This window comes from Polyodon spathula, chromosome 6 (genome assembly GCF_017654505.1).
Source record: "Polyodon spathula isolate WHYD16114869_AA chromosome 6, ASM1765450v1, whole genome shotgun sequence".
In the NCBI taxonomy this organism is placed as follows: Eukaryota; Metazoa; Chordata; class Actinopteri; order Acipenseriformes; family Polyodontidae; genus Polyodon; species Polyodon spathula.
The window spans coordinates 71,254,877-71,269,773 of NC_054539.1; the positions used below are offsets into that span (position 1 = coordinate 71,254,877).

A 14,897-nucleotide genomic window follows, 5' to 3' on the forward strand; every position below is an offset into this window, starting at 1 on the left:
AGCAGGATTACTTATTCAGCTGTTTCTAAATATGGACTATCTATATTTCTGTAAAATCATTAAAAAACCAACTTTATTAGGTATTCATAACAGCAGCTATCACCAGTTCATCTTCTGCAATGGGTCTTTCCTCGTGAGATTCACGTGTTAACATTAATGAGTAAATAATGCATGAACCGCAGGTAGGCTGGACTGCAGGGAAGGGGGGGGGGGCGCAGAAGCTCCAGCGTCACCACTCTGGAACATTCCCACTGCAAGAACTTCTTGTCCGAGCAAACAATTCAACTGTAAAAAGAACTGGAAGTGAACCGAAGCCATCTGCTGTGTCTAGTAAGAGTGAACTACATGCCGGAGTTTGCTACAGTGAGTGCCATCCAGCCGATTTGTATAGACCTCTCTTATTTAACTGTGACAGTACAGAGCACTCAACCTGCTATTTATTACACTGCTCTTCAGCAGTAACACAGTTATGGTATTTACAGTACTTAAAATACATGAATACTGCATTATGGATATACAGTGACTCATAAAACCAATAATAATGGGTTACTGTACACTACTTTGGGTAGCCCAAATTATACACTACCATTTTTAAGAATGACAAACCATTTGAGTTGAGACATTCACAAAGGAGGTAGAATCTTGTTTTGCTTACTTGGCTACAGATTACACTTTTTTGTGCATATTACAATTACAAGTTCTTTTCACAGTCAAAACCAAAAGAGATGCAAGTACAGTAAAACAAATGTCTACATAAAGCTGATTCTAGTTGTGTTGCATGTCCATAAACGCCCTCAAGAGTGTTTTTTTTGTGCATAACAAAGCCTCATTATAAAGTAGTGAAGATATACTGCACAGCAGGGAAACCTCTCCAGACCACACTTTCCAAAGAAAACATTTAACAGAAGCTCAGTGGAGTTGTTTTATTTGTTTTTTGTCAGACCTCAACTTCAAATCACACGTGTTCACTGGCAGTGTCACTGTGATTTTTCCATCTGTGAGCTCCATGCCAACACAAAAACATTTAAAAAGAAAGAAGGAAGAAGAGCTGTCTAAAGGGGCAGCAAAGTGTTCTAGGATTTACCTAATTTTCAGGTAAGAAATGGGTGCTCAACAATTCTCAAACAATAATAATAGGAACTTACATCCAGTACAGAAATTGGTTGTAGTTTCACATGTTAAGAGCCACTTGCACAGTTTGCATTCCACTGTGTTTGGATAATTTAGGTATTTCACAAAACATGTGAATATCCTTCAAATAATATAGACTATATTTAATATTCTTTTTTATTAACTGACAGCTTAGTCAGTAAAAAACTATGGTGTATATACAGTGCTAATTTACAGAAACATTTCAGTGATCATTGCCATTTTGTAATTTGGTGTTATTCACCCCCCACCCCCAACGCTAAATATTAACATAAAATAGTAGCTATGTATGACATGGTTCAAGTAGCAGCTACCTGCATTATGGAACAAGTAGGAGATAACATAATAGTGAACGAAACACAATCTTTTGAAGTGGATCGATTTCTGTTTTTATTTATTTGTACATTCTCACTACCTTACATAGTTCTGCTTTTTAACTAGTAAAACATGTGCTTACCTTTTTTTTTTTTTTTTTTTTTTTACTAAATCAAGTGTCCAGCAATGCACCATAACACAATTGTAAATCCTTTGTAATTGTAAATTTCAAGAACTGTTTACTACATAAAGTCTTAAATGTAAATATCTAATATTATATCATCCAGCTGTTGTTTATTGTGATGCAGAACATTCTCCATTGCCTGAATAAGTTTCTATTTCAAATTTTTAGATTTTTTCCCCCTAAGCCCCGTTGTTTGACACTGGTTACACCGGACAGCAAACTACACCTGTGCAGACCCACTGCAGACTGAACAACTCATCTGACCACTGTCATTAAACTCCAGCAATGGGTAAATCTTTAGCCAGTTTGCCTGAAAAATCTATATATTTTTTTTTAACTTTCCTTTCACTGACATCTCTTATTTGTGCTGTTGAAAAAGGCTGTATTTTTTCACGGTGATCATGTTTCCATGAAGTAGAACCAGTGCCGTGTGATATCCAATTCTCTGTGAAATGAATTCTCAAAGAATACTATTTTAAGCATTTAAAAATGCACTGATTAAACATTTGCTTCACCAGCAGACATGTTATAAGAAATCCAGTTGAACTTGCTTATCCTAAATGACTAATCACACGGCAGAGGGATTAAAAATTGCCTTTTAAAAATAATCGCCTTGTCCTTCATGACCTTAACTTTATGCCTGGCAACTGTACCCTAAATTACTTAATTGGACCAATTAAGTGCTTCTTAAAAGCATAATTGGTTCAATTAATTAATTTAGGGTAGTTATTATATCATACAAAAACCAGGAGGGACACCGGCCCTGCAGGACCAGGACTGCAGACCCCTGATTTAGAGTCATATTATTTCTCTCAAATATTTCCTGTCAATGGCACAATTACGATTAATTCATCACAACTTTCTGACGTACAAAAAAGTGTGCTCGTTTTAGTGAAAATAAAAACTACAATAAAAAAAGAGAAATATAAATATGAAATATAAGGGGCAACGTACAAAATGATCTTGTCATCTCATTAGTCACCACCTCCAGTTTTAATTTGCTAATGTTTATTTCTACACAGGTGAAGCCACTACACTTACTGCGTAGGTACTGTACTGGGAGCACCACAGGCTTACAATCCAGAGCTGTGTATGGTGGAGTCCAAATGCCTGTTGCACAGAAAGTTAAACGAGATTGTGGTGCCAAAATAAATTGGCTACATTCAAGTCACAGTGAAAAAACAGTGCAGGCAAATGCAGATGGTGCTCATAATCTCCTAATAGGTGCACAGTCAGCCTATCGAGAGATCCTGAATGATACAAGAGCTTGGTCTCCACAGACACAACCTGGCAGTGCAGCCAGAAACCAGTTGGATCAGACAAGTCTAGCTACATGCTCTGAAGGTCGCATCCCATTGGTTTCAAGCATTGTTAAATAAATATTACATATGCAAAGAAAATGGAAATCTAAACAAATAATGCTCCAAGCAGAAGTCCACCATACAGCTTACACAATGATCAGATGCTTTTAAGATGCCAATGTCTTCTTACTAATGCCAACCACAGACACTACTTGCCATTTACATTTTACAGCAATAAACCCATGGGGTTCACAGCATTTGTTTAAAAAAAAAAAAAAAACTGCCATTATAATATATGTGAATAAGTGTTCGAGGGCTACCTCTAATAAGGTTAAGACTATAACTCCTTACTGTGTCAGATCCAGTGAAGCAAGAATGCAAGTCATTGTCAACCAATGGCAGCAATCTGATATAAACATATTTAACCTGTTTTCACAGAACCTGTTGTGGTTTAAGCGTTTAGAATGCTTTGTCGTTGACATTTTGAGTGCAGGACCTACACGCTCAGCAAAGTGTAGTTACTGCTAATAGGTTCCAAAAGGGATGTGATTTATTGGGCAATTCTGAAGGGTTGGTGGAAGTGAAATTTGAAGACATGGAACATTTTGAAGTCAGCATTAGATCCTACAGGGTTAACATGGCTAATTGCCAAACCCTTTAAGCAAATTTATAAAGCAGACGCAGGTAATTCTACAGAGCTGTACTATACAGTATGTTTAATTGTAGACATCTGAACTAATGCCCAAAGACATTAATGAGCTTAAACAGCCTTCCAAAAATGTCTTTTTCTCAGCGTGCTGTCCGACTCCACGTTCTCAGATGGTAAGACCAACTCCTGTTCGCCCATCTCCTCAGAGACGGCGATGGACAGTATTAAACAATTACAAATATATAAAAATATATATAACCATCTTGTACTGGCAAAAGCAAAAAGTAAATAAATAAATAAATAAATAGAAAAGAAGAGACAAATAAGCTCCAGCTGGAGCTATGCATCCTGGGGGGAGAGCACAAAGTCAGCCCACTTACGATGCTGGGTACCTGGGAAGGACAGACTCGAGTCGCTGGCTTCACGCTGGGCACAAGGCCGCAGTGGGGCATAACCAGCAACAGGCTATACTGCACATAAATACGCAAAAATAGAAAAACCATTTTAACGATTCGCTTAATATCACATAAGAAATGTGTAAAAACACAAACAATGCTAAATATATACAGATACAAGCAACAATTGTACATATGTGAACAAGGCTCTCCATCAGGTCAGTCTTCAAAGGAAAAATGGCGCAGAGGTCTGTAAGCACAGTCCTTTTGATCCCTCGCAGGCAGGATCACCACAGCGTCACAGGCTCAAAGCAGCACCTTTGGTATACAATATTTAGGATTCGGGTCTTTAGGAGGTAAATACCCATTCGGTAATGGTTACAATTCGTAATTGATAGGGAAACCTAGTTGCTTAGGCACAAAACACTGCTCCATTTTAAAGTTATGTGAGCATTTTGTGTTTTTTTCTTGTGTTTTTTATAAAAGCACCAAAGTGCCTTTATGCTGTTTCACCAGATTCATCAAATGAACAATTTTCCACATGGAAACAGGAGCTACCAAAAAGACACAGAACATAAAGTACAGTTAAAAATATTTGAGAGCTGCTAGACAGGACCACCAAGCGCACATGCAACCCCAAGCCTGTCAAAACAGTGGGAAGACTGGAACTGGGGAACAAGCCCTTGATAAACTGTCAGGTGAGTGCTGCGACAGGCAGGGCCGACGTAAAAATAGAGTCAAGAAAAGGTCAACTCTCTCTCGACACACAGCAGTGCTGGCTCATCTGCATTCAGTCTCTGTGGAGCTCACAGAGAGAGAGACTAAAGAATATAACATGGGAGGACACAAGAAAAGGGATTTCTGACTTGAAGGGTCAGTATTGAGGACTTTTAAAACTCTGCCGTTTGTTTCACACTCTCATAGGTGGAAATTATAGGACAGTCAAGTAGTTAATAAAATGATGAAATGGGTACGGAGAATCACTCATATACAAGCAGGTTTTGAAGGTGTAAATTATTTAGAATACTAAGTAACAAGATAAGCCTATAAGAACCTCATTAGAATCTCCTTGATAAACCTTTAAGTATCCTACAGGAACCCCATTAAACTCCTATGATAAACCAATAAAAAAAACATTTAGCTCTGCTCTAATGAACAAGCAGAGGGTTTCACCAGGGAAAATCAGAAGAACTAATGCTATCATCTGTGCAGAGTTAAAAAGGGTAATTGTGAGAGGTGTAGGGCAGACAACTGTCCTGTCAGTGCACTTCAACCCTGCCCTGTAAGCATGCTCCCCCCCAGGGGTGTAGGGTAACCAGCTCCCTCTCTCGCTTTCAAACGCTGTGCTGTTCTTAAACCGTAGACAGCTATCAACAGAGTTCTAAACATCAACAATAAAGCCTGTTTACCTCCAGAGCAGCGCCAGATTCAAGCAAAGGTAGCTCTACAGCAAATCGCATTTGTGGTTCCATATTCATTGTTCAAAATCAATGTCACACAGAGTACTCTGCTCTTTGTACAGTATCATAGAGCAGGCTCCGGTATAGTTGAAGGTTCACAGATTCATTCAATTTATATAGAAATAGGAATCACCGCCTGCTGTAAACCTAAGGAATATGAAACATCTACATCACCATGACCTACATCCACTGTGTGCACATACAGAAATGCATGTTTGACATACAGATAGATGCTTGCATCCAGATTCTGAAACACTCAATACCTTGTGCTCATCAAGTTTCATCCCAGTTTAAACAAGGAGTTCTCTGTATGTAAAACACTGAAGTGCAACACAAAGGTTATAGACTGCAGCACCAGGGTGGGTATAATTAATGTAATTATTGAAGCAACAGAAAATCCAGTTATTGCAAACATCATAAAAATGCATGGGTAAAACTGCAAAAACAGAAAAATAAAACTTTATTCACAACAAAAATAATATACCACATTCATAATGCTTGTGATAAGCTGCAGTTCTGTTTACTTCTAAAGATGTAACAGGGGATAATAAATAATTAATATATGTAGAAATCGATGCGATTTTCACTTCTGGAGGGAAACAAGGCTGTTTTGCATCAATGCCTTATTGACAAAACAGGCTTGCAGTCTCTGAACACCAGAACTGTAGCGTGCATTGCAGAGGCCTAGTGATGGAAATCAAAGTGATGTAATCAGGTGCTTTAATTAGCTGGGTTGCAGTTTTGCAAAAAGGAGTATTCACTGCTCCCAAAGCAAAACCCAGTAGAGACTAGAGAGCTGAAGGCTAGGGAGCTGTGAATACAGCCATTGGTTGACAATATTATTCTAAAAATAGGCAGTTTGCAGTCACTGCTGTTCCAGAAACCCTGATACATATCAAGCAACAATAGAGGTTGCGATTGAGAGGATGAGGTTGCCATCATGCACAGCACTTACTATAGCCAGCTGCTTTGCAAAGAAAGAAATATGCAAATATGCAATATAACACCATGATGTTATTCACAAATACCGCCTGTCCTTGAGGTAGTTGTGTCTTTAAAAACATGATTTGCAATCTCTCTCTCTGTCCAAATATAATTTTCTAATTACTGTCAGGGGCAGTTAACAGGAGGCAATAACAAACAAGTGTCCCCTAAGACGTGTCTCCCAACAAGTTTTTTTTTGCCAACCTAATCAGGAACAAGTCAGCTGACTGGCTTTAATTCTGATGAGATTTAATTTTGGCATGCGTTACATGCGTCAATCTCTAGCCATTTAGCTTGGTGTTAGTGCAACAGTAAAACAGCAGTATGGAATATAATTTTCTTTAGTGCATAGAAACTATCTGAATATTCTTACAAAATATTGGTGCACATTAATTCAAACGCATAAATCTACGTCTGTGTTTAAAATGGCAAGTGATGTGTGATAGTAACACAACATCAACAAAGTGATGCTTCAGATTTGGCAAGAGTCAGAAATCAGGGGATACAGATACACGTAATGCACAACACCCGAAAACGCTAAAACACTTTCCAGACACTGGCCAACCTAGCAAGGGAAATGTTACGTATTAGAGATGGGTCGGTATATCGTTTTTTTGGTTTAGGTACTTTACAGTATTGTTACCGTTCCTTTTATTCTACACCTCAATTATCGTTATTCCTTTATACAACTGTTAACACATTTTTCAAAGTGACTGAGGAAGATCTTTTTGTGAACTGATACTGTATTTTGATAATGGTTTTGAAGGAAACCGTCAACGACACAGAATACACATTTCAATGGCTGCATTCTGTTACCCAGAGCTTGCTGCACTGGCTGCTCTTGGCTGCTGTTTTTACTGTATAATGATATGATGTCATTTGCCTCCACTAACAAGGTGGCAGCAGTAGTTTTAGTAATTACGTGCATTACGATTAGCAGGTCATGAGTGACATCGTCTCTTTGGTTCAGCCTCCCGCAGTAACACTTCAAAACTGCGCTGGCCTGTACAGAATCTGCAGATTTCTGTGGTTGCAGTTGAGTGACATCACACAGCACATCTCCGTGATTCTGTGCAGCGCTGTGCAGAACTGTGGAAACCTACGCTATAAGACCACGACCAATGTATCAACTAAAATTAGCACAGACCCGCGACTTATTATCAACGTAGTTTTGTTTAAACAAGTAATAACAGTATTCTAATTTTCTTAGGTAAGTGAAGAAAGAAAAGCAATGAGCGTGCTTTGCATAATATTTCTGAAGGGTGGAACAGACCACAAACCATTTTATTGTACAGAGCTGGATAGACAGGGATGTTCCATCCTTGTTATGCAAGAAAATACTTTTACAAACTAAACCTGTATGCTGCGTCATTAGCGAACAATTAACCTGCTATTACTATTTTATTACGTATACATACATGTTCCAGAATGTACTGCAGTTGATATTTTGAATACCACAGATTAAAAGGGTCAATTTTAATTAAATAAATATTTCTAAAGACTACTACTTTTACATCTATATTAAATCTCTATTGTTTTCAAGCAGGGCTGATTCTCTCTCTCTCTCTCTCTCGTTTTTCCCATAATTGACAATGTTTTATGTCTTATACATTTCTGTAAATACTTGAAGATGAAAACATATGTTACAATATACAAAACAAAACAGAGTATCAAAGCAATGTTCAAGAAAATAGAAAATTGTCTCTAAATCTTAGATTGCTCAAAATAGCCACCCTTTGCCTTAATAACAGCCTCACAAACACGAGGCATTCGGTTAACAAGTTTCAGCAGGAAATCACCCGACATGTCTTCCCAGCTCTTCTGCAGCAATTCCCAGAGATGTAGGGCACTTGTGGGTAGCTTTGCTTTGACTCTTCTGTCCAGTTCGTCCCATACAAGTTCTATGGGATTGATGTCTACAGACTGGGCAGGCCAGGACATTAGATTGAGTTGTCCTTCACTTTCCTTCTTCGCCATATAGTTCTTGCACAACTTTGAGGTGTGTTTCTGGTCATTATCTTGCTGAAGAATGAAGGCTTGCCCAACTAGCCATAATCCTGAAGGAATGGCATGCCTCTGAAGTATGCTATGTTAGCCATGCTGCCACAGACTTGGTAAAGATCACCAACTCTGTCACCAGCAAAGCAACCCCAGACCATTGCCTCCTCCATGCTTGACAGTGGGAACCACTCATGCAGAACTCATGCTCTCACCGACTTACAAATACTCGGCAGTTGGACCCAAATATTCCAAATTTTAACTCATCGGTCCATAAGACCAACTTCAACTCCTCAAACTTCCAGATTCTGTGTTTTTTGGCCCAGGCAAGTCTCTTCCTCTTATTCTGCACTCTTAACAATGGTTTCTTTGCTGCAATTCTTCCAGTTAGGCCATCTTCACGCAATCTCCTCTGAACAGTTGATGTTGAAACATCTGTACTTCTAGTAGCATTTAGCTGAGCTTGTATTTCAGGGGCAGTTAATCGCCGGTCAGACTTGTGACTCGAATGAACTTGTTCTCTGATTCTGAGGTCACCCTTGGCCTGTCTGACCTTGTTCGTTCCTCATGCGTGCCAGTTTCTTCAAATTGTTTGATGGTCTTGGCCACAGCAGTTAAAAACACTTGCAAAGTTCTTGCGATTTGTCTTAAAGATTGACCTTCAGTTCCTAAAGTAATTACAGACTGTCTTTTTTCTTTGCTTGACTGAGCGTATTTTGCCATTTTCTGCTCCCTTACATTCAGGAATGACAAACTTGTGCCTATGCTACCTGTATTTATAGTAATCATGGACCCTCACCTGTTAACAATAATTGGTGACAAAAGGTTAATTAGGTAACATGCTAGTTAACTCAGAGAACATCTAACAAAGACACTTTTATTCTTAGGCCAGTGTTCTAAAACTGTGCTGTACATATTTCAGACTTTTAACTGACTTGGGCTTAGACTGAAATCCCCTTGCTTTGGGCGACCATTTTATTGAAATTGTCAAGATTTCCATTTTCATTTAAAATTTAAATTTTTGAATGCAATTCACTTATGATTATCAGCTTATATAAGTACACGTATCATATAATGAAATATTAAGTGTTTATAGACAAGTTTATACAGTTAAAAGCATAGATAATCATGAAAAACCTGGTTTCAAGCAGGTGTACTCAAACTTTTGACTGGTACTAATATATATATATATATATATATATATATAGATATATATATATATATATATATATATATATATATATATATATATATATAAAGCAAGCAAGTTTCCAGGACAACAACCTTGTACTTGGCTTGATTCATGCCAAAGCTGCCCGATTCCAGCCTTGCTGAAGCACCCCCAGATCATCACCGATCCTCCACCACATTTCACAGTGGGTGCGAGACACTGTGGCTTGTAGGCCTCTCCAGGTCTCCGTCTAACCATTAGATGACCAGGTGTTGGGCAAAGCTGAAAATTGGACTCATCTGGGGGTGTTTCAGCAAGACTGGAATCGGGCAGATTTGTCTTTGTGAAGGACGCATGAATCAAGCCAAGTACAAGGCTGTCCTGGAATTTTTATTTTTATTTTTAATTTGGAAGAAATGTTGTCAGTAATTTATAGAATAAAACAAAAATGTTCATTTTACCCAAACACATACCCATAAATAGTAAAACCAGAGAAACTGATAATTTTGCAGTGGTCTCAATTTTTTCCAGACCTGTATGTATATATATATATATATACATATACACATACATACATACATACATACATACATATAATTTCTTAAACTGCATGAAGGCTGTACTATGACTAACTTTACATTTTAGGTCCTTTCTGAATGCTCACATAATGTCATGGTCTTGTGGTTTGTCCAGAAATATAATTTACTTTCTCTGCTGCTGTCAAAAGGCAACATTTCAGTTTAGTCTTCACGGCATGATGAAAATATTCAGCCATTTAAAAAAATGTATACACTTACCGCAATCTCTCTGCAAGCCGACATAGATATTCCAGTACCTTCAATTTGTTTCAGTGCATACTCCTTCTCATCGTTCCTGAAGAGAGAAAGAAAAGGAAGTAAAGCTGTAGCTGTACTAACTTTGCTTCAGCAAATTCAGTGATCCTGACTGTAGAAATACCAACTCTCAGCTGTTAAGCCAGACACTTGCCAGAAATGCACGTACTTTATTTATTTATGTGTTCTGAGGACACTCTTAAAATCACTCAGGGGAGACATTTCAGGAGGACAGAGGTGTTTTAAACTCCTGTAAGTGGGCTGTTCGTGCACTGGCAGTGCTATATGTATAGGCAACTTTTTAATAATCAAAAAAAAAAAAAATCACACAGACTCATTCAATTTGAAGTTTTAATGAATCAGAGCAGTAATAGTGCTCCTTCTGTTTATTACATGCTTAATAATAGATAGAGTGGTTGCAAGCCACTTTGGATCCCTGCTAATAGGCAATCTAGGCACTTCCAGTGCCTTTACATGTTTAAACGGCATTCATACTTCAATACAGTAATACAAATATGGTAATCATATGTTTAGCCTTCAGGCTGTAAAATGCAAAAAGTTAAAGCCCCCACAGCTACGTTCTAAAACATTCAAAATATCACTCACTTAAGACTAAAATATAATTTCTATACCTTATAGCAATACATCAAATATATGCTTACCTTCCAGTATATGGAAGTGTAGTGCAGGATATATGAAAAATAAGAACTGTCTTCAAAAAGCAGAGACTTCTGAATACTACCAAACAGCAATCAGTTTTTCAGAGACCCTCAGAGCATGGCCCACATCAGCTTGCAAGATCAAGTTCAATGGAGTCTTGCTCTAGGCTTATATAGGATATTCCCTCCACTGAATACATCAGGAGTCCCAATTAAATCTGATCATCAATCTGCCTTGACAGTTCTTATCTTTGAGTTAATGATATATTCTAGAAGGATCCGGTCAACTCTTTCTAAACCTAACTGGAGTCATATAAAAACATTAATAATTAATTGGATGTAACAACTTTCCAAAATATTGGAACATGATCTCATGGCTCTCATTTTCAACCCCTCCTTTCTCTAAAAAGGTTAGGTGAACTAAAGTTCACAGGATCCTTTGCTACCAAGTAAAATACAAGTTTATATGTGTATTAAGAGATGTTGTTTTATATATATAACATCAACTTGTGTGATTATATTAACCTGTGTCATTATATTAACCTGTGTCTACAATACATTTCCTCTGAGCAGCATATATTGTCAACCTTTAAGATTAGTTTACTTTCATATACAAAATGTGTGTTTACAAAATATTGGACAAAGACTGTAGGGGTTTATCACAATAAAACCACTATGCACACAGTGGCCAGTCAAGTTACTTTAATTTAAATTTAAACTATAATGAACATGTTAAATAGAATAGCCTCATATTAAATGTACCATGCTTGGACCAAGCCTGACCAGGTTTCAGACACCCTGTTTACTTGCCAAGGGTAGTGTTTTTATTAATATGAAACTCTGTAAGCGCTTTTCCAAATTCACCACATTAAGTCATTTTTGGCTCACAAACATCATCCCAATTAAAGTTGCTACCTTTCTGATAAAAACTGCTACAACAGACATCTCTCTTCTAATTTAAATGAAATCCTCATTTCAGCTGCCAAGTTTTCATTAATTTCTATACTATAATGAAGAGAACAGACATTGCCCCATAAACTTCCTTATTCTGGTACCAAAAGGTGTTTCATTCGTTAATATTAATGAGATCACTCATTATAGAGGATGGCTTTTAAAAATCCTGCTTCATCAGAAAAAACCAGTTAGTCTCCAAACGCTGATTTTATTACAAGCAGGTAAGAAGGAGATCACAAAATTTGTTATTTTCCGTCAATCGGTTCACTGCATATAAAACATTACAAAAGGATTGCTTTCAACTAATCTGCTCAGTGTCAGCTCTGTACCATGAACAATGCCTCTTGATCTATAACGGTTTCCCTGACACATTTCATGTTGTTCACAGAGGGTTATTTTAGGAGGTATCCCCTCCATCCAGAATACAGGTGTGGGCCAAAATTTACCATTTTTTATATCACTTGGTTTCCAACCTAGTTTCTCTTGCACATAATCTGTGGGCAGCCAAGGCACCTGTGACACACTAATTGAAGCACATCCATTTTTAGGTTTAATTTGTTCGTTTGAGTTAGGGCCCACTGTAATAAAAAGTACAGTTTATTTTCTCTTGGAACGAAATGTGCAGTGCAGAGAACAATTCGCATACAGTACACCAGAGGCATCTCACTTCAGCCAAATCCACCTTACAAACTGCCTGTAACAGAATGATGAATTATTTTTAAAAACAATACCTGGCTTTAAACGTGCCGACTTTTAAAACATAAACCAATCTCAATTAACCAGACTGCATCATGCATTGCACATGCGCACTGTACTATTTGAATTGCAATTGGGACAGCCAGCAAGGAACACGTTAGAGCAACAAGGTTGTCTCAGTAGTTGCCACTTTTTTTTTTGGGGGGGGGGGGGGCGTGTAATTCTAAAGAGTGAAAATTTTCATTGAACTGGTTAATTGAGTTTGTAAAATACATTATATTATCATCTTGTAAAAATTTGTTGGGAACTTGATATGGGCCTTTAAGAGTTGGTAGGTTTAAAGCCAAGTAGTGTTTTGTCATTTTTATTAGTAATGTTGTCAAGGGTTTATATAAGCTCCTGGTGGAAATATTAAATACTATTACCTTATAATGACCCCTGCTTGTTTTAATATGCTTCGTTCTTTTAGTGTTTTTTTTGTTTGTTTTTTTAATAGCATTCTGGCTACTATTTCTGAATTTCCTCATTTGCAAATGCCCATGTTTCTGTCTGTAAGAAAAGTATGCTGGTTGTAGTGTATACACAGACAGGCAAACTTCAGGAGAATCCTTCACACTTACACATGAAATGTCCCCTATCATTCTCACAGATTTTATCTATCTCCCTACAACTTACGCTTTCTTCCACGAGAGGCATGGGGCAGCAAAATGTGCATTGACACCTGGAAAACAACAGCACAACATTGACATAACAGTAAACAGCCCCGCATTGTCCTTTTACAAGCTTTCACCCCTAATTTCTGATCGCACGCCAAGTTTAGAGCTGTAGATAGTGTTTTCCCACTTTCCCATCAACTATTTTAATAATTTCAATGAAATCAGTCTCATTTCCTTTTATAAACATTTTCCTGAAAATTACCTACCAGTCCTTATTTTGCAACCTCTCAATGTCTCTGGGGACATTTCTGTCTTAGTTGTCATCTGAACTGAAGCCTGAACTTTCCTCACCAGATGTTTGGGAAGGCTCGAATCTTTCAGGCTGCAAAACACCTGCCTCAGATTCCTGGTTGTCAGATGCTGGTGTCTGATCAAATTCGGTGCTAGATTCTGAGCATGCTAGTTAAAAAAAAAAAAAAAAAAAAAAAGCAGCTCACCGCTCTCCATTGTTTTCCATACATTAAAATAGAGATACTGCCGGCAGTCTACCTCCAGTGACGTCATCAAAAATCGCCGGGATTTTGTGTCAGATGAAGTGTTTACACTGTAATGCCTGAATTAACACAGATTATAAAGATTTAAAATGTGTACTTATATGTCTTTATAATAAAAAGTGGGGGTTAAATTTGATGATATTTGGTCTTTAAACAATTATACATTGAACACCTAAGCTTTCCTCTCTACAAATGAAAAAAAAGCTACTGTCCCAATTCAATGAAAAACTTTCAAAAACATTTTTACAGTAGCTACATATATGGAATATTGATATTATACTGCTGCCTGTTATCGAGTCTTGATCCTCTCCCGGGTCACTGGTGAAAGGGTTTAATGACAGCACTGAGCTTTTTCACTGTGCATGTTTCTGAGGACTTGTAGAAGGTGTTTAAAAGCATGTGTGACTGAACATCCCTCTGGAAACAACTCCCCCATTGATCCAGTCAAAAGAGTGTGCAATAGGATGTTTTGAATCTTACCTGACAGAACATCTGGTGAATGACTTTCAATCTGCTCTTTTCCAGAATGAAAAAAAGAAAGGTCCCACAAAGATGCCTGTCAAACCCCCGTTTCAGAAACATCTTGCTGTATAGTGTCTGCCTGGAACATCAGCAATTTCCAATTAAACACTGACACTTATTAACAGCACCTTCAAGGAGGCTTTGCCAGTCTACAGTGACTCCTTAGCCATTCCAACTCTGCCTTGATCAGTTTTTTGGAATCTTTGCAATGTTGTATTTAACTTAGGGATGTTGTAGTACAGTGGCTCTTTAGAACACAAACAGTCATGACACAAGCGTACTGCTTTTTACAGCCTACCGGCAATTTCACAGTTGCCCATAATGCCTTACAATAGGGTCATTCCACACCAACTCAACCCAAGTCGTTGCCTGACCATCTCAGATGAGTTCAGAAACGCTAATCAATTATTATTATTA

General features: G+C 37.7%; 1 protein-coding gene across 2 annotated transcripts in view; it reads right to left on the reverse strand.

Moving 5' to 3' along the window:
• The window catches only part of LOC121317568 (cyclin-dependent kinase 19-like), a 63,324-nt gene that overhangs the window by 39,025 nt on the left and 9,402 nt on the right, over positions 1-14,897 (reverse strand). For both annotated transcript variants that reach the window (XR_005950510.1, XM_041253644.1), the window contains exon 2: positions 10,404-10,479. Coding sequence is in view for 1 of the 2 variants with exons in the window: in XM_041253644.1 (XP_041109578.1) it covers positions 10,404-10,479 (76 nt within the window). In the remaining variant the exon portion in view is untranslated. The remainder of the gene's footprint in view (positions 1-10,403; positions 10,480-14,897) is intronic.